The 25,029-nt window shown below is 34.7% G+C and overlaps 1 protein-coding gene and 2 long non-coding RNA genes across 6 annotated transcripts in view; 1 reads left to right on the forward strand and 2 right to left on the reverse strand.

Moving 5' to 3' along the window:
* The window catches only part of LOC105279971 (BAI1-associated protein 3), a 69,528-nt gene that overhangs the window by 29,750 nt on the left and 14,749 nt on the right, over positions 1-25,029 (reverse strand). For all 4 annotated transcript variants that reach the window (XM_011340107.3, XM_011340105.3, XM_026973125.1 and 1 more), the window contains exons 2-3: positions 14,261-14,887; positions 12,182-12,423 (exon numbers count right to left, since the gene is read on the reverse strand). In XM_011340107.3, coding sequence (XP_011338409.1) covers positions 12,182-12,423; positions 14,261-14,464 — 446 coding nt within the window. In that variant the 5' untranslated portion in view covers positions 14,465-14,887. The remainder of the gene's footprint in view (positions 1-12,181; positions 12,424-14,260; positions 14,888-25,029) is intronic.
* LOC113562765 lies at positions 1,539-7,124 on the forward strand. Its single transcript, XR_003407160.1, has 2 exons — positions 1,539-1,777; positions 6,714-7,124. It is a non-coding gene; the product is annotated as an uncharacterized LOC113562765 (long non-coding RNA).
* LOC109611006 lies at positions 8,209-11,267 on the reverse strand. Its single transcript, XR_002193302.2, has 2 exons — positions 11,034-11,267; positions 8,209-10,966 (listed from the first exon to the last, which is right to left on the reverse strand). It is a non-coding gene; the product is annotated as an uncharacterized LOC109611006 (long non-coding RNA).

Consider the following 25,029-nt stretch of genomic DNA (forward strand, 5'->3'; position numbering starts at 1 on the left):
TTCTCATCCTCTCGCGCTTTCTCCCTATGCCAATCCCAATTTTCCACCCTTCTCTTGGCCCTTGAAAAAAAAACGGTATCGGGAAGTTTCGCGCGTTTGTGCGATGACGAGCCTACCCTCGTCGTTGAGATATTAAAAGTATCTTGGGGAACCCTCGAACGTTCCACCTGGACGACTTCTGAAAGTGGAGGCAAACTAGTGCGAGAGAAGTTCATGTGCGGTCTTTGTCGAGCGATTTAACTGCTTATCTTGCTGCAGAGCAGAAGTCTCGTCTTGAAATCGTAGGATGAACTTTCTCCCAGTGGCGCAATAAAAACGAAATTTGTTTCCCCGTGGGAATAAAGCGATGAAATTTCATCTGCGATACTACGGTGACAATTGAGATAGAATGGATGCTTCCGCTTATTCTGCAAAAATTGTTTAAGAATATTGTTGCAAGTCTTAAAAGATTAATTCGTGATAAGGTCAATCTATCAAATCCTATTTTTCTTTCTTTTATGAATTTATTTTTTAGTTTTTAATAACCGATTTCTCATTAACTATAACATTATTGATAGATTTTTACGTTTATTATTTTAATGTATCAATATATGATATAATAATAATAATAATTACTTCATAATATATGATGCATGTATAATGAGATTAATACATATGATATATTTCTTTATATCTTATGCCATTTAGAACTCTTGTAGTGACGTGTAATACAAAACTATTATAATAAAAAAATCAAAATTGGTGCATACAATAAATAATATAAACTCTGAAATATAATTCAAAGCTCTAAAAATGCAAGTATCAAAATCAAACTTCTATGCTACATGTATTATAATTTAATAAAGTGATCTAGTTGTTTAATAAACTTCAATATAAAATACTTTATTATTGCTTGACAATTTCAATATTAGCTTAAACTGAAGGATTAAAGTTGTGATACGTATCAAACTGAAAGCATCATAGTATCTTGTGCGCACACAAGTAAAGTAAATGCTAAATCGACGACTTTCAATGAAATCGGTAATCGCATGTTTCCAAAATATCTATTTTCACATTTCATTACAAGAGGATCACTTCCTTTGTCACGATCCGAACGTCTGTTCACAAACTTCCAAAGGGAATTTCCTGAATCAAGTAATCCACCATGATATCGCCGATAAAGGACTTTTTCTCCGATGTTACTCCGAAAATGGAAATTTACAATGAAGGTATACGAGAGTTTGGGAGGTCGAAGGGTCACGTGTTGTTCGAACGTTACCTTTTATACAGGTCCTTTTATCTCGGCAATCAGACGTGCCGCCATATTTCTCAGTACCGTCCTACGTACCATTACTTCCATTAAGGTAGCTACAGTCTCGTTTTCGTTTCCCGCTGGGCTGGACCGTCGGTGGTCGACATCGATCAGGTCACTTGTGTGTATCACGCCAATGAACAATGACGACGACGTGCGGCATCGTCATCGCGTCATATCGGCGCCGGCCATCGGCGCCGGCTATCCGCGTCCCGCAGTGAAAGCCGTACGATCCAACATTCTGTTAAAATTGCCGACGATAATGGTGTTACTCCATTTTACACCCGCATTTCATGTGAATTTTCCGTTTAATTATTACCGTAAAGCCCGGCGCGTACGTATAACGTTAAAATCACGCATGATAAAACAAGAGCATTTTATGAAACTATTACAATATTAGATATATATTCGCGCGAGATTTACAAACTATAAACATTACGTAATTTTATAGGATAAATTTGATGAGATATTGGAAGAAAATTAAAGGTAAATATTTTATATATTATATTATGTTATAGTAAATTATATATTATATTATATTATAGTATAGTATATAATATATTATATATGTTGTAGTATATTAACATTAATTCTTTTCTCTTGAAATGAAATCATTAGAATCATCTTTTCAACTATTGCGTAGTATTGTACAATTTCTGGTTGCTTTATCATCGACTTGAATAAATTTTCGGATGCATCTCTGGAGGAGAAAATTACATCATAAATCGCGCTCTCACTTGGCTGTCTCTCGGAAAATTCACATTTTATACAGGATCACATTTTATACATATCTCTCAACTTCATCGTGAATGTATAAGTATGTAAGAATCTCGCGAAGACGAGTTGTATAATATTTGCTGAGAAACCGCTGCGCTCTCTCTCTCTCTCTCTGTCTCTTTCTTTCTCTCTTTCCTTGTAGAAACTCAATGAAGTTGGACTTCATCCCGTTTTCTAGAAGCGTAACGCCCCATTTTACAGACACGACGGATTTCCGTATCGGAGCGTTTTTCGCCGGAGTTATCGTACTTTCACGAGCTTTCCTTGTCCGCACAAGCTACCGCGGGAGATCGCCATATAGGCGATAAATGAACCGTGAAAATAGCAAGAGCCGACTTAAAAATCCTTTCAGCAAGTTTCTTACGACGCCGTTACTGACCGTGCCATGAAGTTAATCCCCCATGCTGGTGTCGTGACGACCACTTTCAACGTGCACCACGTCGGCGTGCGTCAGTTACGGGAGCACTTCCGGTTGTTCCTCGGTTTCACGCCGCGCTATTTGTCGTTTTATTTCTCGCTTGTAATTTTCTCCGCGTCTCCGTCTCCTATTTACTCTATTTGTTTTGTTACATGACGTGCAACTTAAACAATGTTTATATTATATATTATAATTGAATATTGATCGGGGATATTGATGCAGAAAATAAGACGGCGAGTCCATTAGGAGCGTCTATGTACGTTCACATGCGGAATTGGTTTCCCCCGACAATAGTTCAAGGCTATTGTCGATAGTTAATGAGTCAGAACTGTAATTTAAAAAATTCTCGTAATCGTAAAAAGGATATTGATAATTGTATATACGTTTATGTCTGAGTAATCAGATAAATATAAATCAGAGATGTAGAAATCCAATGTCTGTATTCATAACTTTTTGATTCTAATAATAATAAAATCAGATTTAAAATTAATTAATGGGAACTTTAAATATCCATAAAAATTAATACAACAATTTTAGAGAACATTGAAATATTATATTAAAAGCTATGAAAAAAATGAGGATATAAAACAGACATCTAAAGATCTAAAGTAGTTACAATTGAAAAAAGAACCCTTGTTGGAAATATTCGGTAAACATATCAAAATGAACCTACTTTTTCTACGATGTCCAAACCCTACACAGAAAGAAAAAACCTTTAGCCCTCTGAAAACCTCCGATATATCGATGTGGTTATGGGACGAGAGAAGATGCTGAACTTCTAATACGTGTAGAAACATGTTCCATCTATATCTGTCTTCATCTTCTTTGGGATTTCAGCGATTTACGAGCAGCCCTGTAATTACAGCTGCAATACAGCACACCATTTTTGTTTGTTCGGCTTGCCGTAAATCCTCATTAGCCCCAAAGTTTATAACAGTAAATACGATGCAACTTTCTCACGAAGTAACAACACGTATAAGTTCACATGTATGTGTCTTGAGTAAAAAGAATTTGTAAAATTTTGTATTGCAGAGCTGCCACATAGCTGCGTTAGAATTAACTGGCACTTTTTAATAGAAATTCATTTTCTGTTTATTGTCTAACCAGAAAAAATATGTACAGTTTGAACTAAAGTATTTGTGTGGTTTATTTTTGTTCTTTAGTATTCACGTACATGTACTAGCTACAAGCTCTTGGGTAAAATTCTGTTTTAATTTATTTTAACTAACTAAAAATTTACTTGTTATCTCTATTTTAAACATCGAACGTTATTCAAGAAAAAAATCATTAAAAATAGATAAAATATATTTGCATAAAATATATTCGAAATAAGGTGGAGTCAGATGTTTCTCTAGTTAATTATGGATAATAATGTTTTGGCTAAATATGACGCGATAATATACAGTAGCCAATTTTAAGGGTTTTGCTTTCCCCGGGATTGAAAGACTGAACAGATAACTGATCGCGGATCAGGTGACGATATATCGCGTCTGTAGTCGCGACACGTCGCTGCCCTAATTGCAAATTAGGAGAGACACCGATATTACCTTGGCGACTTGCCGAGCTTTGAGCCATTAAAACGCCATTCAAAAGCAAAGCTCGAGGTGACAAAAGCCGCCAGGCTGCAACGAACAACGAGATAAATAGAATAAAGATTCCATCTCTCCAAGCTATCCAAATATTTTTTTAGTGGTAGAATAATAGTGTAACATGAATCGATCACGTTGCCAATTCGGACAACATACCCCAATGAACAATATGGTACTCGCGTTTCGAGGTAGAGATAGGAGAGAGCCGGGAATAGCAAAGGCGGACGTTGAAATAAAGTTTAGGGAGAAATGCGGTCGTACGAGACGCGATGTTTATACGTGGTAAGATACGACATTTCGTTCCGAAGCGTACACGAGAGAAGAATATACGTAAGCCCGTTCCTTCGACAGACGGTCGGATCCTTTGTGGCCGTTTACATTTACTCCTTTTGGAGCACGTCATGTTCCGAATATATTTGTCGTACTCGAAATAAGTGTATCGCCGATACGTGGGTTTCGTGTACAGAAAGGAAGAGAGAGAGAGAGAGAGAGAGAGAGAGAGAGAGAGAGAGAGAGAGAGAGAGAGAGAGAATGAGCTTTTTGTTAAGATTCTCGTGTCATGTGAACTTAACAAAGCGAACTTAAAAACTCAGAAGAAAAAAATGTGAAAAAATGCGTTCGTGAAAAAATTTGAGGGTGTAATGGAACGTGAATGAATTTATAAATGTGCAAGAAACGATATTTTTTGATACACCCATTTGCATACTGCTCTATTTATTCCGAACATTCACTTCGGGATTTTGTTCCGCGACCCAAATAAATAGTCTATCGATTTGCTAAAGATATTACAAGAATTGATTTTACTTTTTTTTATGGATTTATAACCGAAAGAATGTAAAGAATTAATTTTTTATTGCAAACTATACACATTACATAGATTGGAATAGTGATTTTTATAGATGATTGTGGTAATAATACTTTCGATAATATTATTAATAACAAGAGATTATATGCCAGGTGAATTCAATTCAGTAATGTTTATCATTATCTCCTACTGATGAGTCTGCAGACGATCCTTAGACGAAACGCTCCTTCTAACCTCCGTTCGGAGTAAAAAATATATATATATATATATATATATATATATATATATATACTGCGATTAAGTCTGGCAACGTATCAGTGCGTAGTTTGGTGGGAAAAAGGGGGGGAAAAAAGGGAATAAAATTAACTGCAGGATGTCCAACGATCAGTTGGTATGCAGTTTTTCAAAAGGATTTTCTGTCCGACCAGCAGACGTAGCTGGAAATAATGATAAACATTACTGAATATTATTAATATTGATACTAGAAGATATGATGCGCAATTTGCGACACGATGTAATCTACAACATACCGCAATTCGCTCGTAACATTTAACAGCATTTAATTAATTAAATGTTATTTACATATTGTCGAAATGGTTTCAACGTATGGTAATTTGCCTTTAACGCTGTTCCTGTTGGTTGTCGACAAAAGGAACTTTACAACCCCGTTACTATTGTCATAACGAAACATCAATAAATATCCCAATATATTACAATATATTCTTTATACATTTCCAAGATTATTGAGAATGTATTCTCTGCCAGTTTGTAATATTTATACAAAATTTATTCGCGTTAATTTTACAAATATATTTAAGAAAAAAGAAATTTCCCACTTCTCTGAAATAAATATATAAAATATTGAGAAGGAATTTATTTTAATCACTAAATAGATTGGTTGGTAGACAAATACCTAGCGTACTTAATGTAATGTCAATTGAGATGCTCAGATGCTAAACCAATCGAACTAGTTGATGCAAGAAATTGTCGATTGAATAAGAGGTATATAGTCGGCCTACATGCACCTGTGTTCTCGGACGGATCGATAAATGTACGCTCGGGCACAATTAGATAAAGCCCGATCTCTCGTAGAAATGTGTACAAGCCAATTTACAATCGAGTAGCAAATAGAAAAGCGATAAACTTACTGCCTTACATTTTTCTCTGCAAAAAGTCTCATATTGATGCTTTTGTAAGTCCACCAATTTTTGTTCATTTTGTTCAATTTGTGCAAAAACTTATTTTTCATTATAAAAATTAATTCTTATTTCTAAAAATTCTCCTTTATTAAAGGATTTTCGTAAAACAATAATACCATCGTCAGAAATGGATCAGACAATTTCTATTTGGAGAACAAATATATTTTTATTTACAAACTGTTATGCTTCTAATTATTATTTTATATTGTATTATATATTCTAAAAAGATAAAGTAAAATTAGTTAAAGTTCAGTAAAGTTTTAAAAATATGCCAACATCTCTTTTTTCTAAAGAATAGAACACTTCATTTGAGTTGCATTGATTTGGACTCTACAACAAAAATTTAATAAGCAAGTTGCTTTATTTGTCATGACCTGTTTTGAAAAATGGCCAATCCTCTTGAGGAAAAGCAAGACAAACGTTATTAGCAGAAAGACTTTTTTGACAATAACAAGCGGATTAATGTATCCTTGAGCACACATATTTCATTAATAAAACATTCGCAAGGTTGTAATCTTTGAAAGAGAATAACTTAATTTGTGCAAGTCTCATCTATTTCGTTTAAATTCATCTGTCACTTCTTTTTATTATTACTTTACATTTTCTCAAGTACATGTGTACTTTGCTTTTACAGGCAAGTCCGTTGCAGATTTTACGAGCTAAAAGCTGCTGATAGTGCAACTCAAAAGCAGCATCCACAAACCTTCAGGAATCCAAGAGAAAATTTAAATATTCAGCAAAAGAGAAAATGCGGATCTAGTCATGTTGAGATATAAAGTTAAAATTCTCAATTCGTAAAGACACTCAGAATCATCGAATTCAAGAGTTTGGAAACCAAACGCACGCACAGCAAGAATCTTATGCAACTTTGACTCATAGAATAAAAATATAACTTTGAATCATAAATAAAAATATATACAAAAGATATAAATTCTCCGTTGCGCTATTTAGTTATTATATTTTAGCCAATTTACATAAATTAAACATTGTAATTATTATTATAACTTCCATCCTCTTATATTACGATGCAATGTAAAATTAGATCTAAAGTATACTACAAAAGTTTGTTTTATTTCTCTTTTTCATTGGCATTTTTATATCTCGTACTTCTCTTACTAGGATTACTTTAGTATATAGTAGCATTTAAAAAAGCAATGTTTTAGTTTACCCAAGCAATTTTTCAGTTTATATTATCCTGACGTTATTGTTTAATGCGCAATAAATGTCAGATATAAAGTTGACGTAACAGCATAAACGTCTGCGGTCTACGAAAGTAAAATTAATAGAAGGAGGAATATGAGAGCGTAACGCAGAACACTTGCCATATCTGCGATCAAAAATAATATTTATTAAATCGCGAATGAAACCCTTACTGGAGAGAAAAATCGAATGCACATGCCGCGACAAGCAGGACGTTACTACTAGCATGACTGAGAGATGTCTCGCGTTAGATATCCAGAAATAATGTGAACAACCAGAACAACCTCCGTGTTTCATATTCCGAAGAAGAATAGAAAATTTCCTGAGTCAGCGTACGAACGCAATAATATTATGTCATTGAAATAAGTCTGACGTTGTCTTCCATTACGAAGTAACGCACTTTCCATTGTTTATTTCCTTCCTCATGCAGGTTTGTCGTCGCGTCGTCAGTGTTGATTAAGTTACACCTGCTGTGTCTAACTTCATTTACTCGAGTCTCGAGTGAGTTACCTCGCTGAAGCAGACACGTTGACATTTTATTTAAAAAGACGAGTGATACACCATTAATCATAAAACTGGAGTAAGCAGCGGGCAATTGATTCAGTATATCGTTGCTGATCGTTGTTAATGTAAAGTTGACAATTGTGGCAATTATATTTCGATTTAAAAAAGATTTATTATTTCAATTAAATTTGATACAACTTTTCAATTAAATTGTTATTATTTTTATGTTTAAATATTAAATATCATAAATTAATAAAGAAGGTAATAATCATTTGATAACTATTTGTTGCATGGATCTGATAGATTTTGTGCAGTCATTATTCATTTTTCAACAATATGTCAACAATATGCGGCAATATAAAAACGTGTGTTTCTATTATCTAACTTGATAAATCTAATTTCACGACAAAACTGCACTTGATGTATTTTTGTTAAACAGATTGACAGTTTGTCTCATTAATTTATATATAACGTGATTAGAAAGATTGACTCGTTATTCTCTCATTACTTTATCATTCCTTGATTACCGTGTAATGACAATGCTAAAAACAAACGTAGCAAACGGATCGTTCTTCATTTTCCTCCGGAAGTACGTTACCTCGAGGTCATCGTTGGCCTCGTCTTGGCTAAAGCGTGCCTCAGTTAAGATTCACCACTTGTATCTATGAGGTATCCCACAGGGAAGACATCTCTCCTCTCACGGAAGGGTACGTCATTTATCTTTTCGTGACAGCTACTGGCTTCATCAAGGTGTGAGAGTATTGGATTACGTTCGGTATCACGAATAAACTTGCCGATTTTTAATGAAGCAAAAAGCTATGATTTGCGTTACCAAGAAACGACATTAATTAATTACTAAATAATTTTATAAGAAACATCATCAACTACTAATTAAATCTAATTTTTAATAAAACGCAACATACTTTCTATAATGATATATTAGTATTATATAAAATAGATTATCATTAATATATTACAATACAGTATAGGATAGTATTAATTTCTCTTTGAATGTATAGTCGGTTTTCGTTTGCACATCAGATGATTTCCGGAAATCACTGCGACATATCAGTACGAAAATGTGTCCCCATGCAGGATGAACGCTTTGGAATTCGGTGAACAGCAAGTAGCAGCTTTTGTTGATCTAAAGTCAGTTTCGTGGGATACCAGGCCTCGAGGACGCTTGTACAAAGGATGTCACGTTGGAAGGGTAGCAGGCCTTTGATTACGGTGGATTCTACTGGCCCTCACGACCGAATTGGGGTCACCGAATGGCCAGACCTTGATACGTCCCTTCCCTTTGACGGAAGAGATGACTCTGGGATTCGGAACAAACGACTGGCTCTCGTCGCCGGTCGCTCTAAAAATCGTCGAAATTTTTTAGGGCGTACACGATGAAAATGTTATTTCCACGTTGACGCGTCTGGTGGAAAATATTTATTCAAGTGGACAAATCGAAGCGACAAATCCTTTTACTGTCTTTTTAAATTCATTCCTTTTGCGATAATCCTGCACGTTCCCGACATTTCAATTATGGAGAGAAACGGATGGGATAAGTAATACATATAGCTCTGCAAAAGAGATTATTCACATGAATTAAATCTGAGGAGCGACAATCGCACGATAGCGCACAAAAAACTTTTGTCGAAAGTCGATTATTCGAATGAAATCGAAAAGTTATCCTGGAAGCTTCTTTATCAGAAGTATTTTAAGATGCACAGGAGAGCACATGTGACTTTTAATTACCTGGATTACTAGATTATTGAAACCGACTGTGTGATGCCGATTTCTCGCTTTTTCTAAGACACATAATTTCTCATTCTTCTAAGACATAAACGTGACTTTTCTTTACAACTTTCAGTATCATGAATGTTTACTGAATTACTTTTCATTGAATGCTACATAATCATAAGTTTTCATACATGCACGAATAAATCAACTGCGGTGTTCCTGCAACACTTGGACATGTTTGCGAAAATGCAGATGTACATAGCGGAGGCTTGTACGATCGTAACTCTATGCTCTGTTACGCAGCAAGAAGATGAGAATTTGTCGTGTATAAAGTTCAAAGGATGCCGGGTTAAGATGCTTGCTACGAGGATATTCTTGCACTTGTTCCTGGCTGAGAGCGACCATGATAATATAGACTCTTCAGATAAAGCCTGCCAGGACAAGAAAGCATTTTATTCACGTAATTGTTGATCATTTATCCGCAGATAATCCTCATGAATATTGCGTTTCACGTAAATGCAATCGCGTTTATCACGCAGCATCATAAAGCAAAATAGTTCTACTTCTCATAAAATTTAAATGGAGAACTCGTTTCCGAAAAAACCTGTAACAAATTTTTAACTACAAAAAATGTTATGCATCATTTCATTTTGCGCGTATAAAACCTGCAATGCATGTAATATTTTTAGAGATGGATATTTCACAGAGTTTAGTTGATTTCATCATAAATGCGCAAATGGCCTTACCAAAAATATCTCACCAATAAATTTGTCCGTTAGAAGTGCGTTGTAGATATTTATATTATTTTTGTTAAGTGCCACAAATTGTTGAACATTTATATTCTTTTGTACTTATTAAAATTCGAATATAAAATATTTATTACATTGTATGCTCTTCACTGACAGTAAAACCTCCAACAGTTATCGATTGCCGCAAATGAATAAATAATATCGAGCTTATCAAGTGGCTATTGGTTTACATCGAGTAGTGGTAGTGAGGATCCTGCTATTGTGTCGACGATGGCCGCAATTTTAGTCGTTGCAATTTTTCAGATTTTCCGCATATGGAAATGTCGCGTGCACGCGTTAGACAAAGAGAATCCAAGTTAACGCATGTACTCGCGGAAAGAGGGTGTAGACAGGTTTTAAAAAGAGATTAACAATTCACGCTAAATGTGTTAGCTGTGTCTATGCATATGCAAAAACTGGCCGAGAGAAAGGTCATGATGCACACCGTGGTGGCTTTATTAAAAGTGCATTTCGTCGCATTGCGCACGTGAGTTTCCGACGAAGGGAATGCCACAGCACATTCATGCTTCTTTTGCAGGTTGCTCTTATGAACATGACGTTACTTGGCGGGTTCATAGCAGAAAAGAGAGCACATTTGAAAAGTCTCACACCTCTTTCACAGGCAGGAGCGACAGATGAAGGCGTATTTAACTGGACTGGAAAGCTTAGCACCGACGTAACCGGATTAAAGCATTGAATGGCTGGCTCGCGCAACGGAGGCAATGTCTTACCGGAAATCCGATTGATCGCATCGGAAACTGCGTTAGAGGTTCCCCCGGGGTATTCGATATATACGACTAAAGATTTGACGAGCGATCAAATGAAATTGTCATTCGTGCGTGCGCGAGGAACGCTTTCATGCTAGGAAAAAGTAAGCATCCCTCGAATGATCGCGTTTCGTTCCACATATTTTACTTTATAATATCTGGAAATATGGCAATGTGAATTTTAGATGTCATTAATTATATTTATTATATAATTATATCATGTAATTATTAAAGAACATTAGTCGGCGTTTTAGAGATGTATAGAACAATTTGTTCTAACTTAGAAATATTTTATATAAATCTCTTTAAGTTTTTAAAGTAATATATATATATATATATATATATATATATATGTTTATAATACATTTACACAGGTGAAAAATTTGTGTTAAATTTAACAGATATCACATGTCCCAAACGGTCCACATAAATTTTTTTGTTAATTTAACATAATATGGATATGTTAAATGGTGACACTAATATTATGTTAATATTTTAACCCAAAATGAATGCAAACTGCGAAGTAATTTGAAATAAATTTTGTGTAAAATCAACATATTTTTAATGATAAAATTAACTCGAAAAAAAAGTTATTTTTACATACATCTTTACTATCAACATAGTTTTCTGTAAATTTTAACAGATAAAACTTGTCACTAATAATACGGAACATATCTATTGTGTAAAATTAAAAATAGGTGCACAATGTGTAATTTTTACACTTTTTTTAGTTGTTTTAAAAATTTAACACTTGAGTTAAATTAACACAACAGCAACATGTTAAATTAACACATGAATGTGTTAAATATTTAACACAAAAATGTTAACCGGCATATTTTTTAACAAGAAAACACAAATTTTCCAACTGTGTATATATATTTAATTTCCAAATTAGAATAAAATATTTTTAACGTTACATACTGTATTTCTGAAAATATGAGTTATTAATATTTTTTAAATAAAAAAGAAGATTAGATATTATATATTTATAATAGTAGATTGCAATTAATTAGTTTTGAAGATATGACAGTGCGTATTTTTCACAATCGTGAATTTTGTATGAGCAACGGAACATAACGACTTTTTGGTACTAGTTATCACGGAGTACTTACCCGGAAGTAGCGTTTATGTCGACTTCCGGCCAAGATGGTCTGCGACGGCAGAACATGAGAGGTGGTCGATCACTGGATCCGCCGCTCCGGCGAAAAGAGCCAACTCGCCTTGGTGATGTAGCACCACTTCCGGTCGCAGGATGCACCGTCAGTCCCGGAGAGGAAGTGCACTCCAAAGTGCGTCTACGTGCCGAGAGAGAACGCGTGTGCGACGATGTGACAGTCCCTGGCGGTGGTACAACCTAAAAATATAAACGAATAACTGAAGAATGACCAAAAATGGTTGATTAATAAAAAATCGGATACCTTACAATTAGAAGATTTTCTGAAATTATGTAAAATAATTGAATTTATATAAAAATAAATTAGGTTAGCAGTAATATAATTTAGTCGAGCACTTGATTGTAACATTTAGGAACAAATAAAATAAAATTTAATATGTAATAATTCGTAATTCGTTAATAATTATATAATTATATATAATAATGTTAAATAATAATGTTAAATTTTATATAATATACAATAACTTAAATAAAATAGAAAAATTTTGCTATAGAATAAGGAAGGAATTATCACGTGATCATTTTTACGTAATTTAATAGATATTTTAATTGATGAACAATAATAAAATTTTAATAAACATGTTATAAACATTTTATTAAATTTACTGTTCGTCATCGATAAGACATTTTTATATTGACATGAGAGTTAATAAAATCTCATTTACTTAAATGAATGATATTTGTTCCATTCGAGAAATTATAACGATGTGTCATTACATGTTTAATAGAGTGACGCATCACCAATAACATTTGCCTGCATTAATTTATTTGCATAATAACATATGTCATATTTATAGAAATGTTTGTCGCTGATACATTAATATATTTCAATTAAAATTGAAAATCCATATGATATATGTATTGATAATATCGAAAAATGTTGTGAGGCAGATTTTTATATCTGAACAAATTAGCACAGAGGTAAAACAAGCGGTTAATTACTTTGCTTCTATATCGATAATCAATAAATCGAGTTTTTTGTTATACAGACCACAACGATCGCATCTCCGTTCTCCGGATAGTAACACATCCTCTTTAATATCGCGTCTTTCTTAGTTTCTTTAATCAAGAGAAAATACGGTCGTCCTTCGATTTTACACTCCTTGCAAGGAGTTAATCTTACTTTTACGCAATTAGGTTTTCTGTGTAGGGCAATGTCGAAATTTATCGCATTATTTACTCGAGGAAAATTTGCATGGCTCTTGATTAGTCGACTGCATGCTGAGAGAAGTATTACAAACGTCAGCACGAATTACAAAATTGCTCGCTTGATCAGCATATTAATAATATATGTCATTTCACGAGAGAGGAAAATCAGAATTATTACTTTATAATAGTCGTTTCTCTTTATTCGCGTAGTATTGAAATTGAATGAAATAAATATTAGATAATGTCAGTTCAAATATGTGATAATTCAGTGTAACGGAAATGATCTGATTATCGTTTTCCTTCCTTACAAAGTGTGATATTTATTTGCCATACGCACCTTATATGTCAGATAATTATTATAATTTGTGCTCTGTCGCATCATTAATCTATTCAAATACGTTATTACATATTAAATATCGCGTATTTATTTAATTTACGCGATGTCCAGGCAGACTTAATCGTCACTGTAAAACAAGTTTACCGAGAATTAAATTAACGAGAGAGCAAGTGCTCAAGCTTTTGCGTGCTGTTTACTAAGTAGATAGAGAATTATTTAATTATTTTGTATTATAATCCAACATCAAATCTATACTCTTGTCTTTTACTATAGAATTATTATATAAAAAATTGATATAATAATATTTTATTTAAAAAATTTTATATATTATATTTCCTGAAACTTAATTTAAGTACTTAATTTCAAAACTTTACTCTCTTTCTCAAAAGTATATCTAAACTTATTTAACTTACTTGCATTTATTTCATTTACATTTTTTGGTAGTAAAAGTACATAATAGCCTGGATTAGAAAATAAATCTAATAGTTCTTATTAATTTAGTAATGTGCTACGAATATTTTTATTAATTACCTTGGGGAAGCCATGCGGTGTAGTTTGCTGGGCAGCGGTGCTGCTGGTGTTGGTCGTCGAGGTAACGCTTCCAGTGGAGCTGCTTCTTCCGGTTCCACTGGTATCTTTTGAGTCCTCGCGACTGAACGAGAACCTCTTTGGGCTCAAGCTGAAGCTGGCCACGCTGTTCGTCACGTACTCCTGCAGGGAGTTGAAGAAACTCATTTTCGTCGCGTATACAGTGCAGCGTTATCTTTCTTTTATTTCAATCTCCTGTGTCACAGTTGCTCAGACGATTGCGGACGTCATCGTCGTCTCCTCCTTGAGTCTTCGAATGGCTCGTTCCTGAGGACCAAAATGCCGCGACGTGCCGCGAGATCTATTGGCATCGATCTTGCAGAAAATGAACCAGATGTCGTTCACCAGCTGGATCGTAAAAAAGGGTCCTTTGATTTTGGGCACTTTCACGGTACTTCGTGACGTAGTATTGATCCGCAACAACGGCCATTTGCGAGTTCTCTTCGGAATTTTCCTGAGGTTTTTCTGAGGGATTCCCGCCCATTGAGGACATCGTACGTGGCCGAGCACTTAGGATGTCACACATCCTCGGTGCATCGGTTCACGTCGACAATCCGACGTGTCGATCATCTGTAAAACGTCGAAGAAGTAAAGTTAATTTTGCGGGATATATTTTACTGCACGTGGGGCAAGACAGATGAGTGAACTTCCGATGTGAGATAACACATCCGATCGAAATGCTAATTTCCGGTTAATTTTACGGGATAAGCAGTTTGGAAATCGTCGGACGTTTTATATGACGTAAATAGGAAGTTAGGAGAGGAGTTCATTACCCAGATCTGCACTTGGGCCAAAGCAGCTATCACGTTGGTAACTTACTTTCTAAAACGTTACGCGAACGCGTCGTTAAGAGTGTCTGAACTTTCTGAGCGCGAAACTTTCTAACTTTTCGAGGACTGCTCGACAAGTACATTTAAGCTTAAACATGTATCCTGTGCAGAGGCCAGCTGTTTTCGGTTGCTAGTCAGCATTTCACGTTATCCTACAACTTTCGAGAATTATACACGATGACAACTATGCGATAATAAAAATGATACATTAGAATCATTCAGACTAATTGAGCAAAAGGTAAATAACTAAGATAATTATGAGACTGCATTCTTTTACTAGCAATTATTTTGACAGCATGTTTAAATATAATCTTTTTTCTTCGCATTAATGGAAGAACAAGGTGTCACTCCATTCATAAATCTTCTCATAACACTGAAATAAGTTAAAAACTATGATAAAATATTTAATTTGAATAATACAAATATTCATTGTGCAATTATCAAGCAATAGAGACTATTGATACCACTGGCGAAAAACATCGCGTTGATAAAACATCTTACATTTACTTTTACTCTGGTTTTACAATTATTGATTGGCTTTACCAGAGTCATTACAGATCTACGAGCGCGCTGTGGAGTACCATATATGTAATTTGAGCACTGTAGATCGAGTGTCTTGATATTAGATCCTGTCGATCGAGAATATCCGCCATGATCCGGAGGGCTAAACGACGCAAAGTGGACCTGGCAGAGTGTAATTACGGGACTAAGTCAGGACGACTTTCGGGACTAGCTTGCGAGCGCTTTCAGGTCATGTCGAGCGACTTTCCATTACACCATGAGCCGCACAGTTAACCGAATCTAGTCTGGAACGGCTCCCGACGATCGAGAGCCCAGTCAGTGGAGGAAGCCGGCGAAGGGTCGAGGGATTGGGCAAATTAATTCACGACCAGCCGCATTTCCGTCATGATGCTGCGCGGCGATGCAAAATACATTCGTGCGAACGACAAATCGGTCGACGGCGCAATTACGACCGCGATTGCGTCTGATGGACAATCACGCGAATCGTCCTACCGTCCGGATATTCTAGCGTCCATTCGCAGGGCGTCCGGCAATTTTTGCCGGGAAAAAGCAATAGAAATATGGTCAAACTTTACGTGTTCCAGAATTCGGGAATCCAGATTTACAAGATTTTCAGCTGGTTTTGCAGGCGATTTTTCTTGAAGACAAATTCTAAATTATGATATTTTCTTTTAAGTATATAACAAGAACAAATTATAAAGTATAATATATGTAGTATGTTAAAGCTTGCAATTTCACATTGCTTGGTTGCTTGTTCTGTTTCTTATAGGATGTTTACAACGTTTATCTCTGGGCCGCGTTGATAGCGATGCCATAAAAACAAATCACTGCTAATTGCAATCGGTTACTCGAATGCAGCTAGTAGAATGCGACGTTCACTAATATAGGTTGCATTTAAAGCTCCAAATTGTCCCCGTAATCCACGCCGCGGTATTTACAAAACCACCGACGACATCGCGAGAGCGTCGAGCTTAGAAGTAATGAGCCCCCGCAGGAAAATAGGATGACGTAGCCAGAAGGTAAACGTGCAAAGTAAACGCGAAGTAATCCGCGAAGTTACACTGAGATCACGAAAACGCGCCGGCGGCTTATGGTCGTGTTGTAAAATCATGTCTCGCAGATTCAGTGTCAGCTGAACCAGGAAAATGAAATGATCCTCGAGGCGATATCCACGAGCCTATTATTGTACATAAATCTAGCAAATCTTTCAGCTTCAACGCCCTTATCCCCTTAGAAATGTATGTCTCGTTAATAAAACATAATTATTGGAACGATGAAAAGTAAGTCACATAAAAAGTGAAATTGTTAAAAGAGTCCTTTACGATTCCAGATACTGTTTTATGTAATAAAGATATAAAGAACGTTACGAGTCATCAATTAAAATATCTATTAAATTACGTAAAAATGATCACGTGATAATTCCTTCCTTATCTATAGCAAAATTTTTCTATTTTATTTAAGTTATTGTATATTATATAAAATTTAACATTATTATTTTAACATTATTATATATAATTATATAATTATTAACGAATTACGAATTATTACATATTAAATTTTATTTTATTTGTTCCCTAAATGTTACAATTCAAGTGCTCGACTAAATTATATTACTGCTAACCTAATTTATTTTTATATAAATCAATTATTTACATATTTCAGAAAATCTTCTAATTGTAAGGTATCCGATTTTTTATTAATCAACCATTTTTGGTCATTCTTCAGTTATTCGTTTATATTTTTAGGTTGTACCACCGCCAGGGACTGTCACATCGTCGCACACGCGTTCTCTCTCGGCACGTAGACGCACTTTGGAGTGCACTTCCTCTCCGGGACTGACGGTGCATCCTGCGACCGGAAGTGGTGCTACATCACCAAGGCGAGTTGGCTCTTTTCGCCGGAGCGGCGGATCCAGTGATCGACCACCTCTCATGTTCTGCCGTCGCAGACCATCTTGGCCGGAAGTCGACATAAACGCTACTTCCGGGTAAGTACTCCGTGATAACTAGTACCAAAAGTCGTTATGTTCCGTTGCTCATACAAATTCACGATTGTGAAAAATACGCACTGTCATATCTTCAAACTAATTAATTGCAATCTACTATTATAAATATATAATATCTAATCTTCTTTTTATTTAAAAAATATTAATAATCATATTTTCAGAAATACAGTATGTAACGTTAAAATATTTTATTCTAATTTGGAAATTAAATATATATACACAGTTGGAAAATTTGTGTTTTCTTGTTAAAAAATATGCCGGTTAACATTTTTGTGTTAAATATTTAACACATTCATGTGTTAATTTAACATGTTGCTGTTGTGTTAATTTAACTCAAGTGTTAAATTTTTAAAACAACTAAAAAAAGTGTAAAAATTACACATTGTGCACCTATTTTTAATTTTACACAATAGATATGTTCCGTATTATTAGTGACAAGTTTTATCTGTTAAATTTACAGAAAACTATGTTGATAGTAAAGATGTATGTAAAATAACTTTTTTTTCGAGTTAATTTTATCATTAAAAATATTGTTGATTTTACACAAAATTTATTTCAAATTACTTCGCAGTTTTGCATTCATTTTGGGTTAAAATATTAACATAATATTAGTGTCACCATTTAACATATCCATATTATGTTAAATTAACAAAAAAATTTATGTGGACCGTTTGGGACATGTGATATCTGTTAAATTTAACACAAATTTTTCACCTGTGTAAATGTATTATAAACATATATATATATAATATATATATATATATATATTACTTTAAAAACTTAAAGAGATTTATATAAAATATTTCTAAGTTAGAACAAATTGTTCTATACATCTCTAAAACGCCGACTAATGTTCTTTAATAATTACATGATATAATTATATAATAAATATAATTAATGACATCTAAATTCACATTGCCATATTTCCAGATATTATAAAGTAAAATATGTGGAACGAACGCGATCATTCGAGGGATGCTTACTTTTTCCTAGCATGAAAGCGTTCCTCGCGCACGCACGAATGACAATTTCATTGATCGCTCGTCAAATCTTTAGTCGTATATATCGAATACCCCGGGGGAACTCTAACGCAGTTTCCGATGCGATCAATCGGATTTCGGTAAGACATTGCCTCCGTTGCGCGAGCCAGCCATTCCAATGCTTTAATCCGGTTACGTCGGTGCTAAGCTTTCCAGTCCAGTTAAATACGCCTTCATCTGTCGCTCCTGCCTGTGAAAGAGGTGTGAGACTTTTCAAATGTGCTCTCTTTTCTGCTATGAACCGCCAAGTAACGTCATGTTCATAAGAGCAACCTGCAAAAGAAGCATGAATGTGCTGTGGCATTCCTTCGTCGGAAACTCACGTGCGCAATGCGACGAAATGCACTTTAATAAGCCACCACGGTGTGCATCATGACCTTTCTCTCGGCCAGTTTTTGCATATGCATAGACACAGCTAACACATTTAGCGTGAATTGTTAATCTCTTTTTAAAACCTGTCTACACCCTCTTTCCGCGAGTACATGCGTTAACTTGGATTCTCTTGTCTAACGCGTGCACGCGACATTTCCATATGCGGAAAATCTGAAAAATTGCAACGACTAAAATTGCGGCCATCGTCGACACAATAGCAGGATCCTCACTACCACTACTCGATGTAAACCAATAGCCACTTGATAAGCTCGATATTATTTATTCATTTGCGGCAATCGATAACTGTTGGAGGTTTTACTGTCAGTGAAGAGCATACAATGTAATAAATATTTTATATTCGAATTTTAATAAGTACAAAAGAATATAAATGTTCAACAATTTGTGGCACTTAACAAAAATAATATAAATATCTACAACGCACTTCTAACGGACAAATTATTGGTGAGATATTTTTGGTAAGGCCATTTGCGCATTTATGATGAAATCAACTAAACTCTGTGAAATATCCATCTCTAAAAATATTACATGCATTGCAGGTTTTATACGCGCAAAATGAAATGATGCATAACATTTTTTGTAGTTAAAATTTGTTACAGGTTTTTTCGGGAAACGAGTTCTCCATTTAAATTTTATGAGAAGTAGAACTATTTTGCTTTATGATGCTGCGTGATAAACGCGATTGCATTTACGTGAAACGCAATATTCATGAGGATTATCTGCGGATAATGATCAACAATTACGTGAATAAAATGCTTTCTTGTCCTGGCAGGCTTTATCTGAAGAGTCTATATTATCATGGTCGCTCTCAGCCAGGAACAAGTGCAAGAATATCCTCGTAGCAAGCATCTTAACCCGGCATCCTTTGAACTTTATACACGACAAATTCTCATCTTCTTGCTGCGTAACAGAGCATAGAGTTACGATCGTACAAGCCTCCGCTATGTACATCTGCATTTTCGCAAACATGTCCAAGTGTTGCAGGAACACCGCAGTTGATTTATTCGTGCATGTATGAAAACTTATGATTATGTAGCATTCAATGAAAAGTAATTCAGTAAACATTCATGATACTGAAAGTTGTAAAGAAAAGTCACGTTTATGTCTTAGAAGAATGAGAAATTATGTGTCTTAGAAAAGCGAGAAATCGGCATCACACAGTCGGTTTCAATAATCTAGTAATCCAGGTAATTAAAAGTCACATGTGCTCTCCTGTGCATCTTAAAATACTTCTGATAAAGAAGCTTCCAGGATAACTTTTCGATTTCATTCGAATAATCGACTTTCGACAAAAGTTTTTTGTGCGCTATCGTGCGATTGTCGCTCCTCAGATTTAATTCATGTGAATAATCTCTTTTGCAGAGCTATATGTATTACTTATCCCATCCGTTTCTCTCCATAATTGAAATGTCGGGAACGTGCAGGATTATCGCAAAAGGAATGAATTTAAAAAGACAGTAAAAGGATTTGTCGCTTCGATTTGTCCACTTGAATAAATATTTTCCACCAGACGCGTCAACGTGGAAATAACATTTTCATCGTGTACGCCCTAAAAAATTTCGACGATTTTTAGAGCGACCGGCGACGAGAGCCAGTCGTTGTTCCGAATCCAGAGTCATCTCTTCCGTCAAAGGGAAGGGACGTATCAAGGTCTGGCCATTCGGTGACCCCAATTCGGTCGTGAGGGCCAGTAGAATCCACCGTAATCAAAGGCCTGCTACCCTTCCAACGTGACATCCTTTGTACAAGCGTCCTCGAGGCCTGGTATCCCACGAAACTGACTTTAGATCAACAAAAGCTGCTACTTGCTGTTCACCGAATTCCAAAGCGTTCATCCTGCATGGGGACACATTTTCGTACTGATATGTCGCAGTGATTTCCGGAAATCATCTGATGTGCAAACGAAAACCGACTATACATTCAAAGAGAAATTAATACTATCCTATACTGTATTGTAATATATTAATGATAATCTATTTTATATAATACTAATATATCATTATAGAAAGTATGTTGCGTTTTATTAAAAATTAGATTTAATTAGTAGTTGATGATGTTTCTTATAAAATTATTTAGTAATTAATTAATGTCGTTTCTTGGTAACGCAAATCATAGCTTTTTGCTTCATTAAAAATCGGCAAGTTTATTCGTGATACCGAACGTAATCCAATACTCTCACACCTTGATGAAGCCAGTAGCTGTCACGAAAAGATAAATGACGTACCCTTCCGTGAGAGGAGAGATGTCTTCCCTGTGGGATACCTCATAGATACAAGTGGTGAATCTTAACTGAGGCACGCTTTAGCCAAGACGAGGCCAACGATGACCTCGAGGTAACGTACTTCCGGAGGAAAATGAAGAACGATCCGTTTGCTACGTTTGTTTTTTAGCATTGTCATTACACGGTAATCAAGGAATGATAAAGTAATGAGAGAATAACGAGTCAATCTTTCTAATCACGTTATATATAAATTAATGAGACAAACTGTCAATCTGTTTAACAAAATACATCAAGGTGCAGTTTTGTCGTGAAATTAGATTTATCAAGTTAGATAATAGAAACACACGTTTTTATATTGCCGCATATTGTTGACATATTGTGAAAATGAATAATGACTGCCAAAATCTATCAGATCCATGCAACAAATAGTTATCAAATGATTATTACCTTCTTTATTTAATTTATGATATTTAATATTTAAACATAAAAATAATAACAATTTAATTGAAAAGTTGTATCAAATTAATTGAAATAATAAATCTTTTTAAATCGAAATATAATTGCCACAATTGTCAACTTTACATTAACAACGAATCAGCAACGATATACTGAATCAATTGCCCGCTGCTTACTCCAGTTTTATGATTAATGGTGTATCACTCGTCTTTTTAAATAAAATGTCAACGTGTCTGCTTCAGCGAGGTAACTCACTCGAGACTCGAGTAAATGAAGTTAGACACAGCAGGTGTAACTTAATCAACACTGACGACGCGACGGACAAACCTGCATGAGGAAGGAAATAAAACAATGGAAAGTGCGTTACTTCGTAATGGAAGACAACGTCAGACTTATTTCAATGACATAATATTATTGCGTTCGTACGCTGACTCAGGAAATTTTCTATTCTCTTCGGAATATTGAAACACGGAGGTTGTTCTGGTTGTTCACATTATTTCTGGATATCTAACGCGAGACATCTCTCAGTCATGCTAGTAGTAACGTTCCTGCTTGTCGCGGCATGTGCATTCGATTTTTCTCTCCAGTAAGGGTTTCATTCGCGATTTAATAAATATTATTTTGATCGCAGATATGGCAAGTGTTCTGCGTTACGCTCTCATATTCCTCCTTCTATTAATTTTACTTTCGTAGACCGCAGACGTTTATGCTGTTACGTCAACTTTATATCTGACATTTTATTGCGCATTAAACAATAACGTCAGGATAATATAAACTGAAAAATTGCTTGGGGTAAACTAAAACATTGCTTTTTTAAATGCTACTATATACTAAAGTAATCCTAGTAAGAGAAGTACGAGATATAAAAATGCAATGAAAAAGAGAAATAAATGTGATTTCTTCAGCTTAGTTGCACTCTTTATTTTAAGAATATTTTAAGCGGTTTTATTTTTAAATAACGACCGAAATATATCACGCGGACTTTTTATTTTGGTAATCCAAATTTGGAAACTGTTGATGCTAAATCTGAATTCTTTAAAATTTGAGCTATACATAGATAGGAAATTATAATTATAGGAAAGTATAAAAAACAAAGAAAAATATGAAAGAAATGTGATAATTAATATTAATTACAATGGAATGTAAAAATTTTGTACTGATGATTACATATACATATATGATATTGCATCGTAAATATTTCTAAAACAGCAAGTTATGTTATACTAGGTATAATTTTATACAAGTTTTACAAGAAAGTTATATAAGAATATTAAAAGCTTCCTTCAGACTGAAATAAACTACGCAATACGTAGTAACTATCGCGTGCGGTTTCTTGAATTATAGAGTTCACAGTACGTCTAGAAATGCTATAATCGATTAGTATATTCTGTAAATTTTATAAAATAAAACTTTTTAATTCAAGAACTGAGTCATTAAAATATTCTAAAGTATCTAATATAGTCAAATATAATTTAATATATTATAATCTAATAGAAACAGGAAAATTTGAAAATTAAAACAAGAGGATATAATGACATGAGTTTTTTCGCGAAAGGAAAGTTGATGCATCACACTATATTTAGCGATAATATTGGCTCGCCATTTTACAAGCTTTTCATGCCTCTTCATTGTGCAATCTCCCTTGATGGAAATCAGCGACAATGTCATGTTCACGGCAGTAGACATCCCATCGTAACGTAGCGTTCAAGGGCATCGTGAGAAGCGACTTCCATCAGCAGTCGATTCGCCCTGACCTCATTAAGCGACGTTTAGCGATTCAGAGAAGCTCTGGGAATTTACCTTCACCTCTGAACGCAGAAATCTTCGTGCGTGCGGTGCGAGGGTAAGGTAATATTACCGGGGGGTAAGGATCGATGATGAATTCCTCTACGTTGTCTTGTCTCAAAGACGAACGTGAGGAAAATGGTGGAAGCTTTACTATTTTCTAAATAGCTATAGTTATGGGAGAGCAACGTGATGGATAACACGGTTAAAGGTACGATAAACTACTGCAAGAAGCCAGATTTTACTTAAATTGCCAATACGTTGGATACAATGGATAAATACCTGATTTTGGAAGGTTGTGAGAATCTTTGTCTCAATGTTAGCGGATATAACAATGTTTTCTGGTCGATTATTTTATTCTGATCTGATCGATTATTGTCAGATAACGATGTAATAGAGCGATGTAAAAGCGCGACTCCTATTCTCAAAAGAATTATCATTTTTCGGAGCAACTGCAAAAAGAAAAATGATAGAAAATATCGCGCGCGCAAGACGAATAAATAAGAAACATAGATATATTTTTATATTTATGTGTGTGTGTAAGTATATATTTTGTCTATATTTGTAAGTATAAGATAAATATACGTAATAATCTTTCTTTTCTTATTATTTTTTCTTCAATAAACGGAACATTATTCAATATAGTCCTTACTGAGTTTTTATCTTTAAGAGGGGAAGAATGGCTTTTAAAATCTCTTTGTAGCTCTTATTACTTTTATTCCAACAATTTATGCAATCCCATTTGAGCCATGAATCTGACACATGGATAGCTTTGGACTTCGAACAAGATAAATCCATTAATCCCTCAATTAGTTTCCGTCTCCGAAAAAGCGAATCTAATAAACGTTTCTTCGTTGTATTTGATGAATAAAAAGGATAAAAAACAATTATGCACCTCTGCGTGATGGAACTTGTGTATTCAATTATCTTGATAACTGCAATTTTCACGCAATGTCTGATAAATTATAGAAGTAGCTTAGCGATGACCATGGTTTTGTTACGCAATCACTAATCGCTTTTAATCACGTAATTACGCATATACACATACACATGTGCGCAATGTGTGATATCTCGTATTCATTGAAATTCTGCGATTGACTTTATTAATAAAGAGTTTGATAGTACTAATGGATATTTTCAATTGTCAGAAAGATATAGACAGAATACTTTAATATAACTTGAAATAATACATTGCAGTGACAGTTTATCACAGACTAGATTGCATATAAAGCTTGAATTATATTGCTGCCTTTTTCTATTACAGAAACTGCGCAGGCCATGCATGTATATTCAGGAGCACGTGAGTCGCGTTTTTAATATAAATTCTCTTGCGTTGTTGCGCACTGGCAGAAATGTAATATAATAAAATCATATTGTGAGCTATTTTGCTTTTTTATATCTATTTTACATTATTTCGCAAGAGAACACATTTTTTAATGAAAAACGATGAAAGATGGCATGAC

The sequence above is a fragment of the Ooceraea biroi genome, chromosome 1 (genome assembly GCF_003672135.1).
Source record: "Ooceraea biroi isolate clonal line C1 chromosome 1, Obir_v5.4, whole genome shotgun sequence".
Classification (NCBI taxonomy): domain Eukaryota; kingdom Metazoa; phylum Arthropoda; class Insecta; order Hymenoptera; family Formicidae; genus Ooceraea; species Ooceraea biroi.